This window comes from Tiliqua scincoides, chromosome 1, assembly GCF_035046505.1.
Source record: "Tiliqua scincoides isolate rTilSci1 chromosome 1, rTilSci1.hap2, whole genome shotgun sequence".
In the NCBI taxonomy this organism is placed as follows: Eukaryota; Metazoa; Chordata; class Lepidosauria; order Squamata; family Scincidae; genus Tiliqua; species Tiliqua scincoides.
This window is the reverse complement of record NC_089821.1, coordinates 23933569-23959058: the sequence shown is the minus strand read 5'-3', so window position 1 is coordinate 23959058 and position 25490 is coordinate 23933569. Positions and strand designations below refer to the sequence as shown.

The window sequence follows — 25490 nt, the reverse complement described above, 5'->3', positions numbered from 1 at the left end:
TGATGATTGTGGCTTTTAAATACACAGCATGACTTCCCTCTATCACAACAGATATCAATTCATGGGGGAAAAATGCCCCAAGTTAGAAATGTTTTTAGGGTGATGGACAAAAACTCAGCAATCAGTATGTACATATCTGCTCCAAACCAATGTATACATCATAGTATGCACCTAGTGGCCAAAGATATTTCTAGAGAAGACCAGCATTAGATTTACAGTAGGTGCAACACAAAACTGTGGCACTGACAGTGCTATCTAATCAAAATTTAAGGAACACAAAGTGCAAATGAGATGAAACCTCTGTCAGTTACTAAAAAATTTTTTCTAGTGATGGTGGTTAAGCAGCAGGAACAGAATTTAGCCTTTCCTGCTGCTCCCAACATGGATATTTGAACTAATGCAGAATTGCCTTGTGTGCCAAAGGAGCAGATAATAAGAGACACACACACAGGTCCTGTTAGGCCACAAAACCCATACCAATGAAGCCCAATCATTGGTGACTATCAATTTCACAGTATGGTCCACTTCAGAACACAGTCATTTCAGAAACAGATTTCCAACAGAACATTCTCAGCTACCAACAGCAATCAATGGCCATGCATTTACTACAAACTTTCTAGCAGATTTTAGGCTGAAAAGTGACCTGGAGGCAGGTTTGCCAGGATCAAATTAGCACATTTCTAGTATGCAATGACCACACAAGGAAAGAAACACAAACCAGTCTTTACCAAGATGAATATTCCTTATTCAAGTTCCAATTCTCAAAAAGATTAAATTAATTCCTCAAAAGAAACAAGAGTGTTAGCACTGCAGATCAACTAACTGGGAGGGGGCCTTAGAAGAGCTTTTTTGGGATGTAAAATGTTCTGCCTTCACTCCAAAGCAGTTCTGGAAGCCATCATAAGAGCAACAATGCTACTGATCAAAACTGAAGGTTCCTTTTACCTGGAGTGTGCTTGCACTTTTAGTATTTCAGCTTCTCCACAGTGCTGCAATGAAAACCAGCCCACTGAGACAACAGCTGACTTGCATCTAGAAATGCTGAGTTACTGGCAACTAGGCACTCAGCTAACCATTTCCCTCCAACAGTCACTGTTGCTCCCACTGAGAGTTAATGCAAACTTTATTTACAAAAAGACACTTAAATTAGTTACTTCATGCCATGCGTCCGTACAGAAACAGTTCAAGGATTATATGGAGAAGAATTTCACAAAATTAAAAGTGCATCCACTGAAAAGCTGCTAAGAGTTAAGACCTAGGAAAGATCAGACAACTTTACAAATAAAAACAAGTTATGAGAAACTGGACTGAGCAGGAAAATGGTTGTTTACAGCTCTGTACACTAAAACTAATACACAGACAGTCTTCTACGGTCAAGAGATGCTCACAGAGAAGCAAAGTATGTACAGACTTGTGCCACAATGACGTGGATCCTCCTCCAAGATCCGCTGTATTATACACATAAATCAGTTTGTATACATAAGGCCTACATGAGGCCACTTATCTATGAAGACTTCTAGTTTAGTAAACTAAAGCTGGACAGCTCTGCAACAGCCACGCTGTCTCACGCAATTTCATTTGCGACTGCTTTTTATTCTCTCCAGTCTTTTTTTCAAGTCATCAATATTCGATGCCGCAGAGGAGGAAGTGGTGGTTCCAATGCCAGATGAGTGGGTCTGATTGGAATCTAGATCAATGTGCTGGTATTGTTCCCGTGACTCACGGAGCTGTGAAAGCTTACTGTGGAGCATATCTGTGGAAGATGCAACTGTAGGGGCTGAGGGTTTGGATAGCTGGGAGGTCAGCAGTGCTCGGTCTTCTTGCTGTGATCAAAGACAATTTTGAAGACACTTATTCATGAGGCAAGAGTTAGGTAACAGTAGGAGGAGTGAGTCCTGCCAAGCTCACAATATGAGAAACATTTAAGAAGCAGCTGTGCTGATCCTTTAAGGCTTTAGAAGTCAATTCTGATTACACAGTAGCTGAGTTGCCAGACAATTCTACCACATCTTGACTCATTCCACTTACTCCTTTCATCACATACAGCATCTGTTAACTGGATAAAAGTTTGTGCACATGACCTTGGCTCTACTCCACATTAAGTATTATATCTCTAATCAGTTCATTCTGAAAGCAAGGCAGACTTGGCAGATCCAATTACCTAATACAGTGGTCTCCAAACCACGGCCCACTGCATAACAAAAAAGCCATCAGTGCACAGTGCTTTCCATTCCATGCCTCTGCTACCTTTCTTCCTGTCTGATCACTCCACAGTCTCACACTGGGTTGCCACTGCCTGTCCCCACAGATGTCTCTGTACCCTGATTTTCCTGGGAGCAGCAGCTGCTTGGTGTGAAGATGTGGAACCATCTGGAGGAATGAAAGGCAGCTGTGGCACAGAAAGCAATGGATCCAGCCTGCTGTCTGTGGTTTGGAGGCCCCTGGTCTAACATACTTTTCGGAGTGAACCAATGTACCCCAATACTTGTAGCATTCATGTATTAAAAGGTTCTTCCACAACTTACCAAAAGGCTACCATTTTTCCACATTTAGAAGTGCCCAATGGAAACTGCTAGTAGGAACATTATAAAGGATTAACACGTGAAGCAAGAGAAGCACTGCTCACAAAGTTACTCTAGTAGTAACTCAAGAACACGATCAATCATCTCTATTCTAGTGACTTGGCTACTGTCAAATACCATAGCATGGCATTTTACTTCCATATGAATATCACTATCTGCTTTTTAAATATCACTATTACTAGATAGTAAATGTCACTATCTGCTTTTAAGGCCTGACACATTACCACAAGTGTGTGTATTCTGATTAATTTGCAGAAGTTATTGTGCTATTTATTTTTTCTTAACACAGTTCCTTTTCAGGTAGAGTACACACAGTCCTGCCCATTATTCCCACCTACCCCAATGCATCAGTAATCAAAGTCTAGACACACTCATTAAACAATTAGCAATAGAGCAAGATATGAAAGTTTAGAGCTTTATCATAATTTTGTCACTCTTCAGAATCCATCACACATCCAGCCTTTCTCCTAACAGCTTGTTACAAATAAGCAAGGAAAGTACTGCTACTGCTGAGACATCATTGAACTTCAAAAATCATCATTTGGGATTGGCAGATTTCATGGCAGGCAAGTTCAACAAGTCTCACCTTACATATTACAGCAGAAGCAAGTAAAGCAGCCACGCAAGCCATAGCTCACTTGCACTTTGCCTTTATGCTTTGCAAATCCCACATACTCATTTCAAGAAGATTCTAGTGACAGCAAGTAGTCTGCAAGCAAAGATGTGCAAAGACCTCTGTGCCAATAGCTAACATGCTTTGAAAAAGTGAATTCAGAATAAAGGATTAGAGGCAATACTGAAGCAGACATAGTTGCATATATAATCTATATACTACCTTGGCATTGTCAAGCCCACATCGCTGCCTGAGGATTTTTAGCCTTTCCAGGTAAACAGAAGGCCCCACCTCTTCCCCATTTGAATTTCCTATAGATGAAGAAACTGTATTGGTGGGAGTGGGGATACATGATACCTCCGTCTGGGGAGAAACTCCTGAAAAAGGAAAAACACAAACACAAAATGAGTCAATGCAGACACCAACAGATGATTGCGCTTCTTATAGTCCACTCTGGCAAGTGGTGGCAGGTGGGGGTGTGGAGTAGCCAGTGTGCAGCTCCTTCCCACACTCTAGGGATTTCAGAAGGCCAGGACCACATGGTGAACTTCCATAAACATGGCTCCTTCCCATGCCAGTGTTGCCCCTCCTGAAACTGGAGCAAGGCCAATGTGGGAAGGAAACTGGTACCAACTTCTTCTTAATGGCCTGGGGTTTCCCAAGTGGTGTCAAAAAACAGCCACACTGCACTGACTCCCAGACCACTGCAACAGTATCAGAACAGGCCTTCATTGGGACGGAGGTCTTTACAAATGTTTGCATTTAGTATTGCTTCACGTCATCTGCTGCAGCATGTGTAACATTTCTGTTGTTTCCAGTTGCTGTGTTTTTTCAGACTACTTGCTTTCACTACAATAGCCTCACAACAAGGTTGAGCCCCATGTGAAAAAAGTCACATGCACCACGTCTTTTGCCTCTGCTCCCTCTGTATCCACTGTAACATGGAAGGAGGGACATGCAGATCTAAAGCTCATAAATATCACAGCATGTGACACTACCTGCCTTGCTTCTATGTAGCCCAGAAGCCAGCTCTTAGGGGAAAGTTAAAATGTGCAACTGCCTCCAAAGGCTAACTAAATTCGGCCTGGTGAAAATGTTGGGCAAGTATCACTACAAGTTCCTAATTTATGCCTATATCCAATACCACCAGTTTGGTCCCTTATTGCTTCTCAGGCCGCTGCAGTCACCTTTAAGTTTGAGAAAGCTTGACAACTGAACAGGTGGCTCCCTCAAGCCCATGCAGCCGCACTTCTATGGATTTACCTGTAGAAGAAGGAATGCGCCCCTTGCCTTCCCTTTCCATTTCAATCAGCCGGAGGCCTCGTTCCACATAGCTCTGGAAGAACTGTGAGGAATTTTTTAGGAAAGGCTCAATGTCTGCATCAGAATACTTCTTCTTATATTCATACAGCTCTGCCAGGCCCTGAATGTAGAAAGGTGCCACAGTCATTCAAACGTTGCAAATTTACGAGACAGGTTGCTTACCTATTATTAGTATTTGAGCAGTCACATTTATGCAGTTCCACATAAGGGTCTGAGACTGCACAGATACAGTTTCTAAACATTCTGGAGCCCCAGTTCTTGGGCTTAGACACATCTGTGCAAATGTACATGAAGAAGAATGTACAGTGACTGCTATTTTCTATCTCTACAATTTGGTGGTAAAGTCCTCACCTCTTTAGTATTTTCTTTAGAGCCAATTTTCTTAAATATCTCTGCTAAAATATCATTCACTTTGGCCTTTGGTGACTTTTCATCCTATAGAAAGAAAACAAACACACATTAACACATGCAGGCAATTTTAAAAGGAGGCAAATATATTTGCCCTGGTTCATAAGGAATTGTGACCACCACCCAGAGTGGGTGTGGAAATGTTCTGCAATATGACTCTGTTTCTGACTTGGTGTTAGTTTCAGCCACCACACTAGGAAGTTTTTTCAGATCGTCTGCAGCTGGGGAATGCCACTGTATCAACCATAGTTCAGAAAGACTTCAACTGAGTATTCAGCAAACAAACCAGTTTCACACCCAAGGCCCTCTTCCCTTACGTGTTAAATATGGAATACTTACTATGCGAGAAGCACATTTTTCTGTGCCTTTGTCAGATTTACTTCCAGTTTGGTCCAGGGAGTGTTTCATCACTCTGCACAGGTGAGCCTCCAACTCAGACTCATTCTTGTTATCTATCATTGTTAGATGGTCCAAGATCTGTGAGAGAAAGATCACTCTTAAGAGAAAAATCTTTAAATATTTGTGGAAACAATATGTGGGGTGAGGAAAGACTGGTTGTTCTCACCTTAGGTCCTTTCAGCTTGCACAAGGTGTGAATCAAGGTCTTCAGTGTCCGTATTGGGAATTCACTCTTGCACTGTTTCAGTTTCTCCTTTGGAAACACTTTCATGAATATGTGGATGTCTAACATAATTCGGTCCAGATTGATAGTGTTGATGGTTTCTGGGAGAAGTCTTACCATTCTCCATAAACACTGTAGGGAAGGGGAGAATGTTTATAAAACAAACTAGTGAGCAAGTACCTACCAATTACTATAACGAACACAGAATTGTCAGTGCTGAACCTTTAAAAGAACATAACATATGTAAACCACCTCCTACTTACAGCTAGGTTAGGTTCTGGAGGTCCATATATAACTTGAAACTGACATAAGTCAGAACAGCAAGTTCTTGCTGGCTTTGCACTACTGTGCCTTTGTGGAAAAACCAGCAAATGATATACTGCGACTGCATGAAATACCAATGCAACCGTCCATCAGTTGGACGTCCATAAACCGGACAGCTTGGCTTTCTCCCCTGAATGCACACATAATGCACAAGGCCTATATAAAATCTGCTAGTATGTTAAGATGTTCAGCATAAAGGGCATTAGTTTAAGCTTCCATTTGTTCTTGAAACCATGCCTGTCCATAGTAGGGTATCACAATTAGCCTTAGGTTCATACTGAACTCTACTCCAGTGAGACCAACAGTTACATTTTTGAGAGAAGTGCCTTACACCATGACTCAACACATTCCTACTCTCATTTGATATCTACCCCAGAAAGGCTCAGGTCTATTAAGAGTCCATGATCTGCCTTTTATCCAACACATAGTTGCAATGCATCGTCCTTCCCACTAATGCAGTCATTATGCAACAGGAAATTTAAAGACAAAAAAACTTCATTATACACACTTTCATTACGAGTTCCGAAAACTTGGGTGAGCTTGCCGTTGCTAGCAGACTGTCCTGGAGCAGAACAAGCAGGGCACTGGGGAGAATAAGTGCAGGAGCATTAACTATACAAATTTCCACAAAGGCAGAACAGAATTGCTCTGCATATGGCTTATTTAGCTTCTTTCACAGGCTTATGCAATTTCTTGCACACTATGATCTAGGTCGGGGTGCCCAAACCCTGACCCGGGGGCTACTTGCAGCCCTCTAGGACTCCCAATCCAGCCCGCAGGGAGCCCCCAGTCTCCAATGAGCTTCTGGCCATCCGGAGACTTGCTGGAGCCCGGGCTGGCCCAACGCAACTGCTCTTAGCATGAGGGCGACTGTTTGACCTCCCACGTGAGCTGTGGGATGAACAAATTACTATTTGTTGTCGCATGTCTGTGATGCAGCAGTGGTAGCAAAGGAAAGGCTGGCCTTGCTTTGTGCAAAGCCTTTTATAGGCCTTGAGCTACTGTAAGACATTCATTCATATAAGTTCCATCCATAACATGTTCATTTATGTAAATTTATTCAAATTTTAAATATAAATTAATTCTTTTTTTCATAGCCCCCAACACAGTGTAAGAGAGATGATGTGGCCCTCCTGCCAAAATGTTTGGACACCCCTGATCTAGGTTCTTGAGACAAGGAAAGCTTAGCTAACTGATAGCTTCAGACAGAAGACTAATCTGGCTTTCAGATGTTTAGTTTGATACTATATAGATTCAAAATTGAGTGGCAGGGGAGTTAGAACAGACAAAAGGAAATATTTCTTTACACATTAAGTAAATAATCTGTAGAACTCCTTGCCACAGGATGCTGTGATGGCACCTGACCTAGATGCCTTTAAAAGGGGATTGAGCAGATTTCTGGAGAAAAAGTCCAACATAGGCTACAAGCCATGACACAATATACCATCTCCAGGTTTTACAGGTAGCCTATCTTTGAATGCCAGATGCAAGGGAGTGGCAACATGATACAGGTATCTTGTGGTTTTGAGTGCTCCTTGAGGCATCTCATGGGCCACTGTGAGATACAGGAAACAGGATTAGATGGGCCCTTGGCCTGATCCAGCAGGGCTCTTACGTTCTTTAAGAAGATCAGGGTCTACCTAGTTAGGAGACCAGGTTCCTTCAAGTCTGAAAGACTGTCCTGCTTACTTTGCAGCAAGCTAATTCAAATACAGCCTTGATTAGCAACTGCCTGGATGCACATATGTCTTGCAGGGAGATTTGGTCAGGCAGTAATTAATAAAAGGAGCAGAGTAATATGTGCTTGAAGAAGCATTAAGTCTGGTGGCAGAAGGATGAAGCAAAGAGATGAAAGATGGTTAGATTTCAGCACAGATTTATTTACCTTAATATGTTAGTTTGGTCAGATTTCTCAAGAACTTTTACCACCAAGAGATTGACAGATCTGATGACTTGCTGGCCTTCCTCCAAGTCTTCAACCCTTGAATCCAGCATTAAAGTAATGAGGCCATGCATTAGGTCCTTCAGCACTCCTGCAGAGGCCTCCCTGGCCAAGCTTTCAATTTGGAACAGCTGCAAATTGAATTCCAGGGTTAGGCTCTCTTCAAGATAAAACACTGCAGCCTTGAGAACCCACCCCCCCAGAGCTCCACTTAGTAAGTTAAACACCAAGATTACAGTTAAAATGAAACATTTAGATGGCTGTGGGGTACTAGACAGGTTCAGAACACCTCAATGCAACTTTCTATTGTGAAGAATTAGCAGGGAAGACTGTTAGTGGCCCCTGCTAACTGGTTAAGAGGCACTTTTTCAAGTGGGTACTCCTCTTATTCAGCAGGGGGAGAGTAACTGGCCCTACTCAACCCAGCAGTGTCTTTTCTAGTGGCTGCCTGCTGGTGTTCTTTTGCATCTTTTTAGATTGTGAGCCCTTTTGGGACAGGGAGCCATTTAGTTATTTGATTTTTCTCTGTAAACCGCTTTGTGAACTTTTAGTTGAAAAGCAGTATATAAATACTGTTAATAACTACTACTACTACTACTACTACTACTAATAATAATAATAATAATAATAATAAGAGTGGAAGCATCCTGCAATCTCCTTTAGCTGATCCACACACTTCCAACGCAATCATTTAACACCATCACCCCTTTTGTCTACTGAAGGTAGAGCTTTTTAAATGGGATAAATTTCATAGCACACCATGAATTGGATCAACATAATATAGGTCAGTAGGAAGATCCAATCCCCCCTCTTCCTGTCTTTAGAGGTGTACAACACAGTTTTGATCTTTTTCCAGCCCATGTAAACTACACAATCATCTTTTCCTAGCTATGACAGGGGGACTACATGAAATAAAAAAGAATCTGGGATTGCTATTCTAATTGTCAAAATTCTGGCAAACCAAAATAGATTTTGTAAACTCCATTTAGCAAGATTCTTTGATATTTTCCCTCCAAGAACAAATATATAAAGATCCACTAGCAATTTTATTGTCCCAAATTATTAAACTGGTTTTATAATAAACTTCCAGCAGTAAACAAAACTGCTGTTTAGAATAATCTGATGCATCATTGCAAATCAGTTCAAATACTTTGGACGCCTATCAATATGCACACAGGAGTAATAAGTCAACTGCTTATGCCATCTCTATTGTTCTTCATACTGTATTGCACCATTTGGATCAGTGGAGAACATATGCCCAGTTGTTCGTGGATTATATTTCTGCTTTTAATACTATTTTACCTAATAGGTTGTTTTAAAAAATGTCTACCTTGGGTATGCAGCATAACATCTGCCTGTGTATAAAATATTTTTTTGACAAACAGGCCACTGTCAGTCAGTCTTATTCTTCTTCTACTTCAATATTGACTATTGGTGCTCTCCAGGGTTGTGTGTTGAGTCCTTTACTCCCTATACACATATAATTGTGTTTCATCACATAATTCTAATATGGTTATTAAATCTGCAGATGATACGACAGTGGTGGGGCTCATTAGTGGGAATAATGAGTCTGCCTATAGGGAGGAAGTAAAGGGGCTGTTGCGGTGCTGCAAAGAGAATAATCTCACATTAAATATTTAAAAAAACTAAGGAGCTTATAATTGACTTATAATTGAGGAAAAAGAAGGAAGTGCACACACCATTGCATATAAATGGCAAGGAGGTAGAGACGGTTGCAAGTTTTAAATTCTTGGGTACTTGTATATTGCAGAAGATCTTTCGTGGACTGTTAACAATATGTTAGTAAAAAAGGTACACAAGTGGTTATAGTTTGAGGATACTTGGGAAGTTAAACCTGCCACAGTGTTTGCTAGTGTCTTATTATTGCAGCACTATTGAGAGTGTCCTGACATATGGCATTCTGGTGTGGTATGGGAGTAGCTCTGCAATGAATAAAAGAGCATTGCAGAGAATTATGAAGATTTCACAGACCATTACCAAGACCCATTTACCAGCCCTGGATGACATCTTCATATCCCGCTGTTTGCAGAAGTCATATAGTATTCGTAAAGATCATTCTCATCCGGTTTATAATTTTTTTTAATTGTTGCCTTCTGGCAAATGATATAGATATATTAGGACACACACCACATGATTTATAAATAGTTTTTAATCCTAGAGCTATAACCATATTAAATGACTTAAAAATTACTAGGAATATGACAGCATAGCATCCTCAAATGTTTACTGGGTTTTATTATCTATTTATTACATCTTGGAGTAAAATAGGAGTATTATTTTATTTTTTTATTCCGAGATATTTATATAGATGTATATGTAGTATTGAATGTGGGATGCATTTAAATATGCTGTATAATTGTTGTATAAATGTTTTACGTCCATGTCTTGGAGTGCATTGAAATTTTGTTGTACTTTTGTACAATGACAATAAAGTATCTATTATCTGTCTATCTAAATAGTACCTCTACTTGGCTGTTCAACTAAACGCCTCAAATTTTACTATATTGTTCAATCATCATGATGTACCATAACAATCAATCTGAAGGATTTTTCAGAGAAAGCATAACATGATTGGTATACATCATCTGAGCCTATGAACTTCAACGTGAATCATCCTGGTTTAAAGGGTCACATCTAAAGTCTAAACTGGTTTGTTTTTACTCAGTTCAGCTATTCAACCTTGCACTTTAGCTAGGCATGTTTTGGTACTCAGAAATCACATCACAGAAAATGTAAGGCATGTGGATTTAAAAGCACTTATCATGCAGCCAGTGTAAAACTGCACAACTTGTGACTTTTCAAACAATGAGGGTGACAAAATTACCCCCAGTTCTCAGGTCAACCCAATTATTCCAAAACAGTGTGTTAATATGTATATTCTCAGGGGGCCACTTTTATCTAGTTAGTGATACAAAGGAAAGCACATTTTGACCATAAAGGTCTCTTGAATGGCCAAACTCCACACTCAAATTTAGTGCCTTCTAGTAGGAAGAACTGTAGTACAGATGTGTTTAGGCATAGCAAAGGCCATTGTATAAAAAACTCACGACAGCTCAAACATTGAGAAGCAGAGTCTTGACTTTTTACAGCTTGAACAAACTTTTTTCCTCCAAACAAGTGAAACTGTGTGCAAACCTTTTACTCTCTTGATTAAATCTGACAGATAAGAGTTAAACCAAGTGCTGCTAGTTGGCCATTTTTATAATATATGAGCAAGTGACCAGGTAGAAGTGTACTTAAGACAACGCAAATGCCTTGCTGTACAGGATTGTTAAGAGTGCTTTTTAGGACTCATTTTTACAGCACTGCAATGACCAACTGTACGCAGAATTAATTTGTTTACCAGTTCCACAGACTGAAGCTTGCTCCCCATTTCAATATGCCAAAAACCTTACCGAAATCATGTTCCCAATTATGCAACTGTACAACTTGACTATCTCATCCTTGTCCAGTTTCTCATCCGCCATGTGTGTATTGTAAATGAGTCGGAGCTGCATGAATGTAGCTATTAGGAACTGGTCAATGTGGCCAGACATGGCTTCTGCTTTGTCCTCTTGTCTCAGGACCTCATCGATCTGCAGGCAGAAACCTTATCATTACTTTCCTGTAAAGACTTCCAGTCTTTAATACCAACATCAGCTTCTTTCCATACCAACAGTTTCCCTCACCTTTTTGATTCTACATGTCACATTATACACCTCCCTAAAGAACCACCTACAACTTCAGATGTTTATAACCAAGTATATGTAGCAACAGCAAGAGTTGCGCAAAAGCATTTTAATTAAGAGTTCATTACTGATTCTATAAATTGGAATGAGGGAACAATGATTATGAATGAAGAACATGAAACAAGGTAACACCCAGCACGTAACTGCCTAAATGAATGTTAACTTGCACCAGCATGAAGGGGATGGTATTATGCCACCTGGTGGCTTGAGAGTGTTTTTCAAAGAACAAAGTATAAATAAAAATCAAATGGCTTGAAGAAATAATTGGTCTATTACCTTTGGGTACATTCAATCCCTACAATTCTATCCAATTATTAAAATGCCACCCTAACCAAAATTCACTGTGTGAGCTTCAAATGAAAAGTTTCCAGAGATAGGAAAAAGTCTGAGTTCCTAGTGTGCTTTCTATCCATCCACACAACAGGTAAACAATAACTGTTAGATTTAGCCATTTCCATCAGAGTAACAACAGACAGGCTTAAACCAATTGATCTGGAAGATCACCAACCTAGTGATTGCACAACAGTGATATCACAAGGTCAGAGAGAACTCAAACAATAATGTCAGAGTCTTCCACAATAACAAACAGGAAAGAAACAGCTTATATCAGAGAAAAGTTCAAATTTTAGAGGAACTGAATTAGCAGACGTCTCAAGAAGACCTGGGGTAGCTAATATTTCAAAATCTAATAGGAAGTGGCAACAGCTCACTCACTGCACAGCATGGCTAGCTCTGGGTGCCTTCACCAAGGGCAACAACAAAAACGTTTGCAGGAAATCCACTTGGTGGACTCTGTGCCCCCTTTAATCATTTTTGGTGAATGATTGTTTAATCTGGCAGAAGATGCCTCTGGAAGGTGACTTCTGAAGGCATTATTCATAATATGAGTGTTAACAGGAAAACAAGGGACCAATTTCATCCACATTGGGGACGTGATTGTTCAGTTCATTCAGGAGCTCTCAAGAACCAGTACAGAGAAGGCAAGAAGATCTTGGACATACCTATAAGCTTTTTACCTAATCTCCTCCCCACACCACAGATGAACAATTCGCTCAATTCTGGTTTCAACAGGTGAGATATAGCATTTCTCTATTTGGAGACCACAAAATAAAATTCACTGGGATGATCAATTTTCCCTAAACTCAAGCCAAAGCTTGGTGATAGGACAAGGAAGGGAACAGATTTTTTTTTTTTTAATCCAAGTAGCACCACTAGAGAGACTGGGAGAACAAGAAGAAAGAGATACGCTGCCCCTAGACAAGCCAAGAGAACCTGTGTGCCATCAGGGAAGAACATGGGTTACCTGTGCAGAGAAAAAGGTATCATATTAAACCTGTCCATGGGGTGGGAAAGAAGCCAAGGAGCGAGAAGAGTGCTCTTGCACCTGCACCTCACTTGCCCATTTTCTTCTTTATTGAGAAAAGCGAGTCAGATGGCCCCTGTGCACTTGGCTCTGTCATCAGAGGGTTTTCTGAGTGGTGCTTATGTCACCTGACACTTAAGCACCACAAATGTGCAACTCATCACTCTCGCAAATTACCTGTTAACCCCAGCAGTGCTATGCAGCTGTCAACCAGAACTTCTTCACTTACCTGCGCTAGAGCTTGGATACTAGTATTTATATCACCACTGGCTACTTGAGAGATAACAAAGTTGATGGTGGAAGCTGTGTTACTGTGCATATCATCGAAGTGTGGTGAGACAGCACGAATTCTGGGTAACGGAGAGAGAGAACGTTACTGATCAAGATATAGTAAACACTTCTTTGGTACTTTTGACTCAAAACATTAAAACTACTTCGGCAGTCATCCACTCAGCCTCAGCCAGTCCAAAGCACAAAACCTCTTTCCAGTTTGTGTAGTGGAAGCAGTAAACACATGGAAGCGTTTGTGTACAGCATGGCTCAGATTAGGCTTTAACTAAACCAAGCCCCTCTTATGGGGGGGGGGGAACAACTTACCTCTGTATGTTGGTCTCATAAGTATATTTGCCTGCCAATGCTGCACAGAACTGCCACCAAGGTAAACCAACTACACAAGTTCTAAAATTATGCAGAACAAATTCAGATATATCTGCCTGTCTTTGCCATTTAATCCATTTCCAAAGACTTTTAAATTTTTGATAGAAACTGATAAAATGGGAAGAGAAGGTGGGAATAGATGTGGATATCAGCTACGTCAGGTATTTAGATCCATACTGCGGAATTCTTGGTCAGTCATTTGCTGATTTCAGCTTTCAACAAATATCCTGGCCATTATGTACTATGGCTGCTTTCTCAATGAGAACACGTCTCTCTCCAGATGCCCAGTGTGACATAGTATAGTATTGGCAACCTTCAGTCTCGAAAGACTATGGTATCACGCTCTGAAAGGTGGTTCTGGCACAGCATCTAGTGTGGCTGAAAAGGCCAATCCGGGAGTGACAATCCCTTCCACACCGGGAGCAAGTGCAGTCTGTCCCTGGTCTGTCTCCCTGGCTATGGGCCTTCCTTCTTTGCCTCTTAGCCTCAGACTGTTGGCAAAGTGTCTCTTCAAACTGGGAAAGGCCATGCTGCACAGCCTGCCTCCAAGCGGGCCGCTCAGAGGCCAGGGTTTCCCACTTGTTGAGGTCCATCCCTAAGGCCTTCAGATCCCTCTTGCAGATGTCCTTGTATCGCAGCTGTGGTCTACCTGTAGGGCGCTTTCCTTGCACGAGTTCTCCATAGAGGAGATCCTTTGGGATCCGGCCATCATCCATTCTCACGACATGACCAAGCCAACGCAGGCGTCTCTGTTTCAGCAGTGAATACATGCTAGGGATTCCAGCACGTTCCAGGACTGTGTTGTTTGGAACTTTGTCCTGCCAGGTGATGCCGAGGATGCGTCGGAGGCAGCGCATGTGGAAAGCGCTCAGTTTCCTCTCCTGTTGTGAGCGAAGAGTCCATGACTCGCTGCAGTACAGAAGTGTACTCAGGACGCAAGCTCTGTAGACCTGGATCTTGGTATGTTCCGTCAGCTTCTTGTTGGACCAGACTCTCTTTGTGAGTCTGGAAAACGTGGTAGCTGCTTTACCGATGCGCTTGTTTAGCTCGGTATCGAGAGAATGAGTGTCGGAGATCGTTGAGCCAAGGTACACAAAGTCATGGACAACCTCCAGTTCATGCTCAGAGATTGTAATGCAGGGAGGTGAGTCCACATCCTGAACCATGACCTGTGTTTTCTTCAGGCTGATTGTCAGTCCAAAATCTTGGCAGGCCTTGCTAAAACGATCCATGAGCTGCTGGAGATCTTTGGCAGAGTGGGTAGTGACAGCTGCATCGTCGGCAAAGAGGAAGTCACGCAGACATTTCAGCTGGACTTTGGATTTTGCTCTCAGTCTGGAGAGGTTGAAGAGCTTTCCAGTGTGACAGCAGACACAAGATTCTATACTTGCACAGTAACTTCAAGGGGACTTAATGCACACAACGCTAAATGTATTTCCAGTAAGAACCAAGTAACAAAAGTGAAGGAAGATAAAAGCCATTGGGTATGTGGAAATTCCATACATATTATATATGTACTGATTGATGGGAAAGAGGATGGAGTTCATCAGGAACATACAACTATGCGAAGGACAGCAGCTCAAACTGCAAGAAGCATTTTGAAAATTTCTCTTGTCTAAGATTTGGCACTGAGGACTCCCACATTTTAAAGCCTCTCTAAAATGAGTGTGTTTAAAAATGTGGCTTTACATTATGTTGAGAACTGCTTCATATGAGAAGGCGGAGGAAGAGGTGGTTTAGGTGCATCATTCAACAAACGGAGGCTCACAACAACCCCCTTCATAGCCCTTCAACCGCACTCACTTGGGTTCAGGGATCAAGACTGGTTCAAACAGGTCATCCAATTTGTGCTGGACAAGTGCTGGCATTTCACATCGGACTGTGCCGTTATCATTTTCTATCTCATCCAAATCCAGTTGAAACTCTCGTGGAACAGTGTGAGATGTTTCGGAGTGGCTACTTGTGTTTCGGGCTTGGCTGTGGAAACCAAGACAGACATCTTTATCATCAAGGTCTCACAGGTCTGCTGATCAGGTCACCAGTGGTGACAGTCCCTCCCTCCAACCCATGCCACCAGTACAAATTTAAGTTCTCTGGGAACCACATATAAACTTGGGGAGAACTGGTCTCTCCCTCTTTTCTGAGCTTATGCAAAAGCTGCAAGATACTGCTTTGTCATTTGCAAAGGCCCAGGACCATATCAGCAAAAATGCCCTTTCCCCACCCTGCTGTTTGCACAGAGCACAATGGTCTGCATCATACATGACATTGCCTTATACAGAGTCCATGTAGGTCAGCACTATACACACCCCAACCGGCAGTGACTCTCCAGGGTTTCAGACAAGGGTCTTTCCTAGCCCTGCCTGGAGTTGCCAGAAATCGGGACCCTCTTGCAGACAGAAGTGAAGATTATCTCCCTTCCAACTGGGCTTTTACATGAGACAAAGGTGGGAATGGAGCAATTGGTGGAAGCCACAAATAGCAGCTGGTGATTAAGTCAAAATTTGTACGCTTCCAATTAAATGCAGCCACCCAAAGTCAGAACAGTAGCAGTCACTGAAAGCTAAGGAATTTTATTCATTCCTCTTAGCAATTATCCCACGTATCAGCAATCTGCAACTTCCAGCAAATGCACAAAGGAGCAGCTTGTTTCCCATTACCCCAAAACTATAAACTTTGCAGACAACATGGAAGATGCGCTACTGCATCATAACAAATGGATACGACAGTAACGTGAATCTGATGAGTTCATGATTCCAATCTTTTCTCAAGCACTACTCTCCAGGATCTCAAGAAACTGTTTAATACACGCTTCAGATACAGCTATCGTTATGCCCGTTTTACTAGGCTGTGCACACATTTGCCTACAATGACAAATTAGCACATGGCAGTAGGCACAACCGGTATTCCGTTCCCAGATAGTGTTCTAACGTTAGGCTCACATCTTCATGTCATGATGTGAACAATGCACTTCCTGAAGAATGGATCTCTAGACCCTTGACCCTAATTTACTTAGCACTGGAATAATTTAAGCCGCTTGGGTTTATAATAGGTCTGCACAACCATCTACTAATACCACCACCTCTTGAAGGTTTTATTGTAGATAAAAAGTTTGAAATATTCAGGTCAAATGTCAGCCAAAACTAAATGATTCAGGCCAACATCAATCTATACAGCGCTTTAAGGGTTATATAGAGTTCTATAGGATTTTTTTATTTTTCTAACTATTCTTATTATTTAAAGTACAAGTGATGTTGAGAGATAGTTAACTGCCACGGTCACCCAACACATTTACAGCAGAGATGGAACTGCCAATCTCAATGGTCCCCCACTGATTCTCAGAATCCTGATGCACTCTAATAGGGATTGCTTCACCGAAGTCAATGGGACTGATTGCTACATATTTCTAGGATTGGGGCAAATTCAGACAAAGCTATGAGAGCCCTTCTACCAAGGATTTAGTGGTCAGTACTTACATCCTATAAGTGCGATACATAATTCTGTCCATGGAGAAGCAGTGAAAAAAGGCACAAGACCATTTAGAAAGTATTCAAGACACAACAAAACAAATGAAGAAAGGTTCAAACATTTTGCTTTGCAGTATTTTTGCTTGGACAGTTGGCAACACATGCAGACATTGATGAGTAAAACAAAGAACAAAAACACAGCAACAGTAAAGGCATGTTTTTAGCACACAGTATGAAAATGCGAGACAAAAGTTGCGATTTCCTCACAACATACTTGAGTTTGGAAGACATGTCTTCAGCTGGTCCCTTCCGCAACATGTTGACGTTGGCATTGGCACTCTGAACACGCTGGGGTTTCTCCTCCACCTGCTTTGCCAAAGCAGCATTTGGCCTCTTAGCAGATCGCTTTATTCGCTCCTCCAGCATGCTCATGTCCTTCTCAGATAGCTGTGCAAGAAAAGCAATTTTTCAGTCTGTTTGGTTTAGGGTTGACTTAATTTAGAGCTGCAACAACAGAAATTGTGGTCCAAAGCTTTGTCATTTCAACAAAGGACTGGACTTCAGAGCAAGGCTCATCACAAAGACTAGTTGCTGCACATTGCACTCGTTCTTGAAGCATATCAGACTACTTTTAAACACAAAGTAGGGATCAGGCAGTCTTGTACATAATAATATTAAATGCATCGCCGCCACAACCCTCTGCAATGATACAAAGGGGACATAATCTAGTTTGGATAACTGGTTAAAGGAGTTTCAAGCCAAAAGGGCAGCAACAAATTATTTCTTGAATAAGACTTCTTATTGATGCATTACGTGGTGTGACTCAGTGGAATAGCAAAGTCTACCAAGTGCATTCCTTAAGAGATTTTTGCAGTTTGTGTTTTACACAAACTACAAGCACAAAAATGAAGAGATTTCAGAACTAGGCCAATTACTTAAATCAGTTAATTCTGATTCCACACTCAAACTTCTCTCCATCTGACAAATAGCATCTCAGATTACCATCATGCTGCAGTTGGTAAGGCTTCTCATCAATAACATCTGAACCTCACAACAGTCATTTTATTTTGCCATTCATAGTCATTGTAGGGTCTGGCACTCACCATAAAAAGTATACCAAAACAATGTCCTCCTCGGTTCCATTTTACTTACATTTCCAATCAGCTTGAACACCTGGTCCCCATGCACATTGTAAACCGTTACTATAGTGTTGAGCGCAGCATTTCTGACAGTGTTGTCTCTGTCACCAATATGAATTGCCATTTCCTTTAAGGCTTTGCCAGGAGTTGGCTGACACACATTCATGCCGTATGATTCAACCAGACACCCCAGTTCTTCCAGGCACTCTTTAGAAAAAAGATGAAAATAATATTAAGGAAACGAAAACTAATGCTCATGAGGTGCACAAAAATGCATCTCAAAAGATGTCAGTACTTCTGTATATATCCAAACAATGAATTTATTATGAATTAACACTGACTCCTTTTGGATAATGTATCAAACATATTTTTAGACACAGTCAAAGAAATAGTAGAGAGTGGGAATCCCTAGGGACATTAAGGCTGGCACACAGAATTACCGTATATACTCATGTACAAGTAAAAAAAATTAACACCTAAAAATTGACTATGAAAACCTGGGTCGACTTATACACAGGTCAATGCAGTGGGTGCAGCTGGGGTGGGAGCTTCTGGGAAGCTTATCAGCTGTCTGGTGGGACTGGGCTGAGAAGTAGGACACAGGGTGTAGAGAAAAAAGGCATAACTTTACCAGTAAGTATGTTATTCAGATACAGCTACTTTAGCTTCTTCTCCAAACAGAAAGAGAAGTGAAGGCACTTATGGGAATTGTAGTCTGCATGAGGTCTGCTGCTACAGACGTGCAGCACTGTACTTCTTACAAAGCCTAAGAAGGTCCCATAAGCATCTCCCTTCCAGTTTGGAGAAGGTAATATATCTCCTTTTTTTCTTTTTGCTGCAGGCTCAGAACAATTCCTGGTAAGTGATTTTCAAAGGATTTCACACCCCTAAATTCAATCCCCAATTTACCTGAGGATCATAGGAAATCCATGATTTTTAAAAACCCGCCCTCCAACTTATCTATGAGATTAACTTAGGCAAGTATCTGCCATTAGGTGATTTTCAAAAAGGGATTGATACCACATGCATCATACTAAGCTTCTTACAAAAAGAGTTACACACAAAAGCAAGTTAAGGCTGCAAACATTTGCACACTTTCCTGGGAGCTCAACCACACTGAGCTCAGTGGAACTTGCTCCTCAATAGATATGAATAGGATTGCACTGTCAGTTAACGGAGGCTGCAATAAGTAAGAAAGTTTCCTTGTTTGCCATGACAAACTCCAGTTGTTCTGAAACTGACTAAACTACTGGACATTTAGGCAATGGCTAACATGGTCAACTCCTCTGACAGAGCAGGCTAGTAGCAAACACCACATTTACACAACAGCGGCCCATGAAGCACTTGGTTATCAGAAGAACCGGAAGCATTTGATTATCCTTGGGAGAAGCAATTCTACCAGTGGTCCTCAAACTTTTAGTACCAGGACACACTTTTTAGAATGACAATCTGTTTGGGACCCACTGGGAGTGATGTAATGGCCAGGAGTGACATCATCAAGCAAATAAAAATAATTTTAAACAATAAGTGGAAGCCAGCCCTGTTCCACTAGATTAATTTTCTCTGTAGTCTGCATCCAACAACATCCTCCCACACTCACACAAATCAGTAAGGTTTTCAGCCCTACTCAGTGCCCAGTTGAATTTAAGTTCTTATATTAAAACCGTATCACTATCAGGACCTACCTAGCTTTACAAGCCTAAAAAATAAAAAAAACTCACCTTCTAAACTCAAGCCTCTGTTTTATTCTTTTTATGGGGGAGGGATGCCTTCTGGAGCATCTGCTGAACTTCACTTTCATCAGACTGGGAGTATAGCATCCTCTTTGCCCAACCTGACCACAAGCCAAGGCACGTTTACTTACTCATGAGTAAACATTAATGTGAAGCTTAGTTTCTCTTTCCATTACGCTCAACAGAGTCATCAGTCTGGAGGGAGGGACTTCCTGCTCGGGTGTTTTTGGGGGGCTATGTTCATCAGATCAGGACCATTCTGGTGTTGGATTCCTCTCAGCCTGCCCTTTCCAATGGACTAAGGCAAGTTTGCCTACTCATGAGTAAACACACAATATGGCTGGGTTCCACTTTCCTTAGGGCTCTATCCATTTGCCTTCTCAGCTATAAGCTAAAGCTTCACGACCAACCAGCAATCAGGTTGCAACCCACAGTTTGAGAAACCCTGTACTAAACCATCTCAAACTCCCTGTGTAGGCCATAAAAACTACCCGTATATGTGGCAAACTTGATGCCAGGAAGATCACTGATACCAATAGGAGACAACGTTCAATCATTGAAATAAGCACTGTGTGGATGTACTGTCAGAATGAACATGATGGTCTCAGGGCATGAGCTGTGGCACACTAGTTAGAACATGACCTTTTATCTTAAAGTATTTTAATTCCCATTGCTCAAGTGTCTATGCACTGTAAAAGTAATTAAGCACAACATGATCTACAAATTAAAAGAAAATTTCCCACCTGCCCGCTGTTTTGAGTTCTTTGACTTTGTCCCCTCCATAATAAAAGGGAACATCTTGCTGGCAGGGTAGATAAGGCACATCCTGTTCAGAATGGTACGCACATCTCTGCGGATAACATCTTTTGATTCCCCAACCTGGAGGGGGGGAGATTAAAAAACACTCAAAATTTACAAATGTTTGAAGGAAGCATCACTGCTCTCAATCTGTGAGAACATTCAACACTTCGAGCACAGGTTTCTAAGTATTCATTATTGGGGCCAGAGTAAAGTTGCTATTCAGTTTTTCAAGATTTGCAAACCTTCAAGATAAGATAGGGGATGAAAGAGGTGGCCTCATTTTCAGTAAGATGGTACTCTTCTTGGTTCAACATAGCAAAGAGCAGTTTAAGGTACTCCAGGGACTTCATCAGGACACTGGTGTTGGTGTCAAAGAACCGAAGAGTAAGCCACTTCAGGATTAGATCCAAACAGCTGATAACTCCATCCTTCTCACTCTCCAAGTGCTTAAGGAAAAACAAAACCAGTGATAAATTTTAACAAAAGGCAGTATTTTCTTGTAAAGTTACTCAATAAGCCAAAGGAGCATTGAAAGATGGTTGTATTATACATGCATAGTAGCATCTTGCATTACCTCTTATAATTAACTTCATTCTATACACCAATTGCACAATGGAAAAAGAGGCAAACACTAATTGCCTTGTTCTTATGAGAATATTATGCAGGGATCTAAACAAATTAGGCGTTTCCAAAACCTGCTTGCTCGGGGAAAACTTGTCCTGCTGCATATTCGTTTGTTCATCACTACAAATCCATTCTTCTCACCTCAGTCATTACAGCAAGAGCTTTGTTGTGGTGTTGAAAATCTGCATGGAACATCTCATCTTGTAACCACTTGGCAACGCAGCTGAACATCTGAGTCTTCAATTGCTCAATATATTCATCACGAGGGGTAGTGAAGTTCCACTTCAGAACCTGAGGAAACACACAGCCTGAGACTAGAAAAATACTTTCAAATCCTGGCAATTCTTCTCTATACTGAGAAGTGTTGTGTCCAAGAGGAAAAGTGAGAGTCCCCCAACCCAAGAAGTACATATAAATAATTTACTTGGTTGTCAACCCCATGTTTCATTAAATTGTTCGGGTTTACATATTTAAAAGTATCAGTCAAACTGCAAACACTAAGTGTAATCATGCCTTAGAAAAATGTGGAAAGCAATATAGACCTTGATCTTCCTACACAGAACATCTGGGCATATTAAGTTACCGTTTAGATTCTCAGGGATCAAGGTCAGGTTGCCAAATAAATTTTACCCTCATGAACTTTTGAGGTGGTCTAGGCTGAACTTATGGCTATGACTTGCAAGTCAGTTCTACTGATTTTAATGGGACTTGTGTCTTAATTATATAGTACAGGCATGCCCTCATTTCTGGAACCCTCTGAGGATACCCAAATCCACAGTTATGAGGGGACCCCCACCACCTGAGGCAAGAGGAGCTTGGCTCCCTATGTCTCCAGAGGGTTTTCTGAGCCCAACATTTAAGCAGTTTTTTTCCCCAATAGCAGAAGTGAGCCAGGCAAGGAGAAAATTACTTAAAGTGGCTGAGCACAGTTTTGCTTTCCTCCCTTACATGCTCCTTGTGGTATGAAAAGTAGATTCAATGTTAATTTATAAGAAAATAGCCAAGCATGCGTTTAACATGCATTGCCCCCCCATGCTATTTTGCCTCAATGGCATCAGTAGCTCTGGTAAGCTCTGTCTACAGCACTCATTTTGGTGAAAGAGACACTCTCCATAGATAAAGGGCATTTAGTTTAGCAATTTTTTGCATTAAATATACAAAAGCTACGACTACAAAAACGCTTTTTTTTTTTTACACTATGGTAATGTGCCAGGAATATTCCTTAGGAAGATACCCAAGGTTGACAACAAAGTAAAGTGCTTAGAATAACTTCCAAGCATAGAGCAGGTATTAATTTCCTTCACCTTTAATCCTTTTTCATCTTTCATCCTTTGCTCTTTCCCATTTGGAACTATGATAAAAACTGGACCAGATCTGTCATCATCTTCCTTCAAATTCGACTTGCTTGGTACCTTCTTCCCTTGAATACCCTAGAAAAATGAAGTAAAACTGATTCACTCTTCCAAAAGGTGTCTTCAATCTTGATTTTGTAAGCTTAGATCCACAATATCCCTCTTAACATGCAGGGCATGTAAGTGACCTATACAGAAGTTGTTAGAATGTGCACTAAAGCCCTTGGGTGTATGTTTTAGTATTGTGAAGAAAAAGTGAACCACAGTGCACAATAGCTTCTCGAGCAGCAAGATTTTCCACCTGGTCAATGAAGTAGTCATGACAAGTAGTATCCACTTATTACCTGTTTCATAGGCTTGTTCTTTGTCAGACTGCTAGTGGCTTTGGTGAGACTTTTATTAGCCTCAGAATGCTGAAACAAGTCATAAAAAGCTCAGTGGTTAATTGCTGGCTGCAAACCATACAATTAAATCCTAAAACCTCAAACCTAATGTATATGCCCCAACAGGACTACAGTAACCACCATTTGGAGATCAACCAACCACAGGTTTGAAGTACAATATGCCTTCTAGATTTTGGTTACAAAACCCTCAAATACACAGAGGATCCTTAAGGGCTCCTTTTGGTAGCAAATTCACTGGTTTCTTTGAATACATCTTTCTGCAGCCATTTCTGTGCTTATTTTGGACAAGGTAGAAGTCCACAATGGATGTTTTGTAGTTCCTCACGTTAGGCAAGGCTGAGCCAGACTATGTTGCACATCCAGAAAAGATGAGCACACAATTCAATAATACTAGCCTCTTGACACTCAAGGGGTGCACTGAGAGGAAGACACCTAAGAAGGACATTAAAAATAAGGCAATACAGCAGGGGGGAAAATAAAGTAAGCCCATATGCAATACTGTACTGCATTATTAGAGGGAAAGAGTTTATATCACAAGTAGTAATAGCTCCATTCGATTCTATCTTTAGTTCAAGTTCACTTGGAATACTGTGTCCAGGTCTGTGTTCTATTTTAATTAGAACATTAATCAGCTAGAACAGGTTCAGAGGAGGGCAACTAAGATGGTGAGAGATTTGGAAACCAAGTTCTATGAGGAATAGTTCAAAGAGAATGGTCTATTTGGAGAAGAAAAGATGAGATCTGATAGCCATTTTCAAGTACCGCACAGGAGCAGACTTATTTTCTGAGGCTTCTGAGGGCAGGACTAGAACCAAGAAGTTCAAATTAAAGGGAAATAAATTTAGGCTACACACAAGAAAGAGTGTCCTAATTATAAGAGCTGGCCAGGACTGGAAAAGTTTACTTCATGCACTAGCAGGCTCTCCTTCATTGGAGGTTTTCAAACAGAAGCTGGACCATCACTTGTCAGGGATACTGCAGCAGTTGTCTGCACTGAGCAGGAGGCTGACTAGATGACTTTCAAGGCTCCTTCCAACTCAATCACAGAATATTAAGCAGAAGTCCACTCTTGCCCTTTTTTTAAAGAGTTTGCAGGATTAAATTAATCAAGAACATGAACTTGGTAAAAAAACCCCAAAGTCATTTGGAGTCATAGACTTCAGAGAAAACACAAGGGCAAATTCCCACAAGCATACCTATCTTAGGACCTTGGGGACTTGTCCCTGGTTTTTCTAGGCTTGTTAAACTTGGTCCATTTCCCCTCTTCCAAAAAGAGCAAAGGCTTCTGCACTTAGAAGGAAGAGCTGCGAGAAATGGACATTTTCCCCTATTCCTGTGAATCAATCAGAAAACTGCCCAAACTCAATAAAAGCTCCCTCGGCAGGCTTAGCTAGATGTAGGCCTCCCTCCCCTGAACCTCAGCCTCTCGAATTCCTTTCAAGAAAATAAAGTTTTAGAACCAATGGCTGGTAGCATCAAGAAAGGCAGTTCTTGCTTCCGTCTTCAAAGCCACCAAATGCTTAATCCAGTAATGGAATGTGGCATTTCTTTATCCTTGATGGAGGAGAGATAAAACTATTTACAGGGCATTTTGGAAGCTCAATCACCCCTAGAGAGATTTTGCGGGGCTTCTTATTTACTGGAACCCAAGGCAGATTGAACAAAACCTGGTGGTGCCCTTGCTGCTTTTCCTGGCATTCTGCCTCTTAGAATCCTTGTTGCTTTTTGTCAGTCTGAAAACATCATTGGACTGCTCTTTCAGCCCTCTCCTTTTTGCCCCTGTCCAGTCATGTTACTTGCACAGTTATGATTGATACAAAGATTAGACCAGAATCCTTCAGTGAGTTCAGGTCAGTAATCAAAACACTCTCCCTAACACAGATCTTTACCACAGTAGTTATACATGATTTGTTAGCATTTAAAGCTTGCCCCGTGTCTCATAATCCAGAGCAGAGTCTGAAGGAACATAATGCAATTCTACTACTGAAGCCTGAAGGTCTGACTGTAAGTGAACAGGATAGGAAACCATCTAAGAACCAGATTAAGATACTCTTAAGTTCTTTGGAAGAAGGGCAAGGTATAATAAAATCAATGTGGCACAACACTGGAGCTTCATCCCTGGAAGTTGGATCCCCTAACCAAGGCAAAGACGGCAGCCTTTGGGGCATTCATTTTTCTGGCAGAGACTAGCGACAGAGGAATTCCAAAAATACTACTCATACAAAGCAGATTCCCCCTCACAGCATCAGACACACAGCAGCAATATGCAGCTCTTCAGGAGGCACAAAGCAAGCTTGACAACAAAATGTTGCCGTTTAGGCTGCAATTCCAGGCATCAGCAATCCCACATACATTCAAAGCGCTACAACTGGGGAGGTAGGAAAGGA

The 25490-nt window shown here is 41.3% G+C and overlaps 1 protein-coding gene and 1 non-coding gene across 6 annotated transcripts in view; both read right to left on the bottom strand.

Annotated features, from left to right (window-relative positions):
- Positions 1-1105: 1105 nt before the first annotated feature.
- Positions 1106-25490, bottom strand: part of CKAP5 (cytoskeleton associated protein 5) — a 70101-nt gene continuing 45716 nt past the window's right edge. For 4 of the 5 annotated variants that reach the window (XM_066633907.1, XM_066633932.1, XM_066633916.1 and 1 more), the window contains 18 exons: positions 23044-23112; positions 22652-22777; positions 21489-21638; positions 20966-21169; positions 20666-20801; positions 18203-18396; positions 17325-17497; positions 15387-15560; positions 13156-13276; positions 11231-11410; positions 7758-7945; positions 6381-6456; positions 5492-5680; positions 5266-5403; positions 4870-4953; positions 4459-4618; positions 3418-3572; positions 1106-1823 (listed from right to left, as the gene is read on the bottom strand). In XM_066633907.1, coding sequence (XP_066490004.1) covers positions 1575-1823; positions 3418-3572; positions 4459-4618; positions 4870-4953; positions 5266-5403; positions 5492-5680; positions 6381-6456; positions 7758-7945; positions 11231-11410; positions 13156-13276; positions 15387-15560; positions 17325-17497; positions 18203-18396; positions 20666-20801; positions 20966-21169; positions 21489-21638; positions 22652-22777; positions 23044-23112 — 2766 coding nt within the window. In that variant the 3' untranslated portion in view covers positions 1106-1574. The remainder of the gene's footprint in view (positions 1824-3417; positions 3573-4458; positions 4619-4869; positions 4954-5265; positions 5404-5491; positions 5681-6380; positions 6457-7757; positions 7946-11230; positions 11411-13155; positions 13277-15386; positions 15561-17324; positions 17498-18202; positions 18397-20665; positions 20802-20965; positions 21170-21488; positions 21639-22651; positions 22778-23043; positions 23113-25490) is intronic. The other variant, XM_066633924.1, reaches the window with a different exon arrangement.
- LOC136638418 (small nucleolar RNA SNORD67) lies at positions 12986-13097 on the bottom strand. Its single transcript, XR_010793632.1, has one exon. It is a non-coding gene; the product is annotated as a small nucleolar RNA SNORD67 (small nucleolar RNA).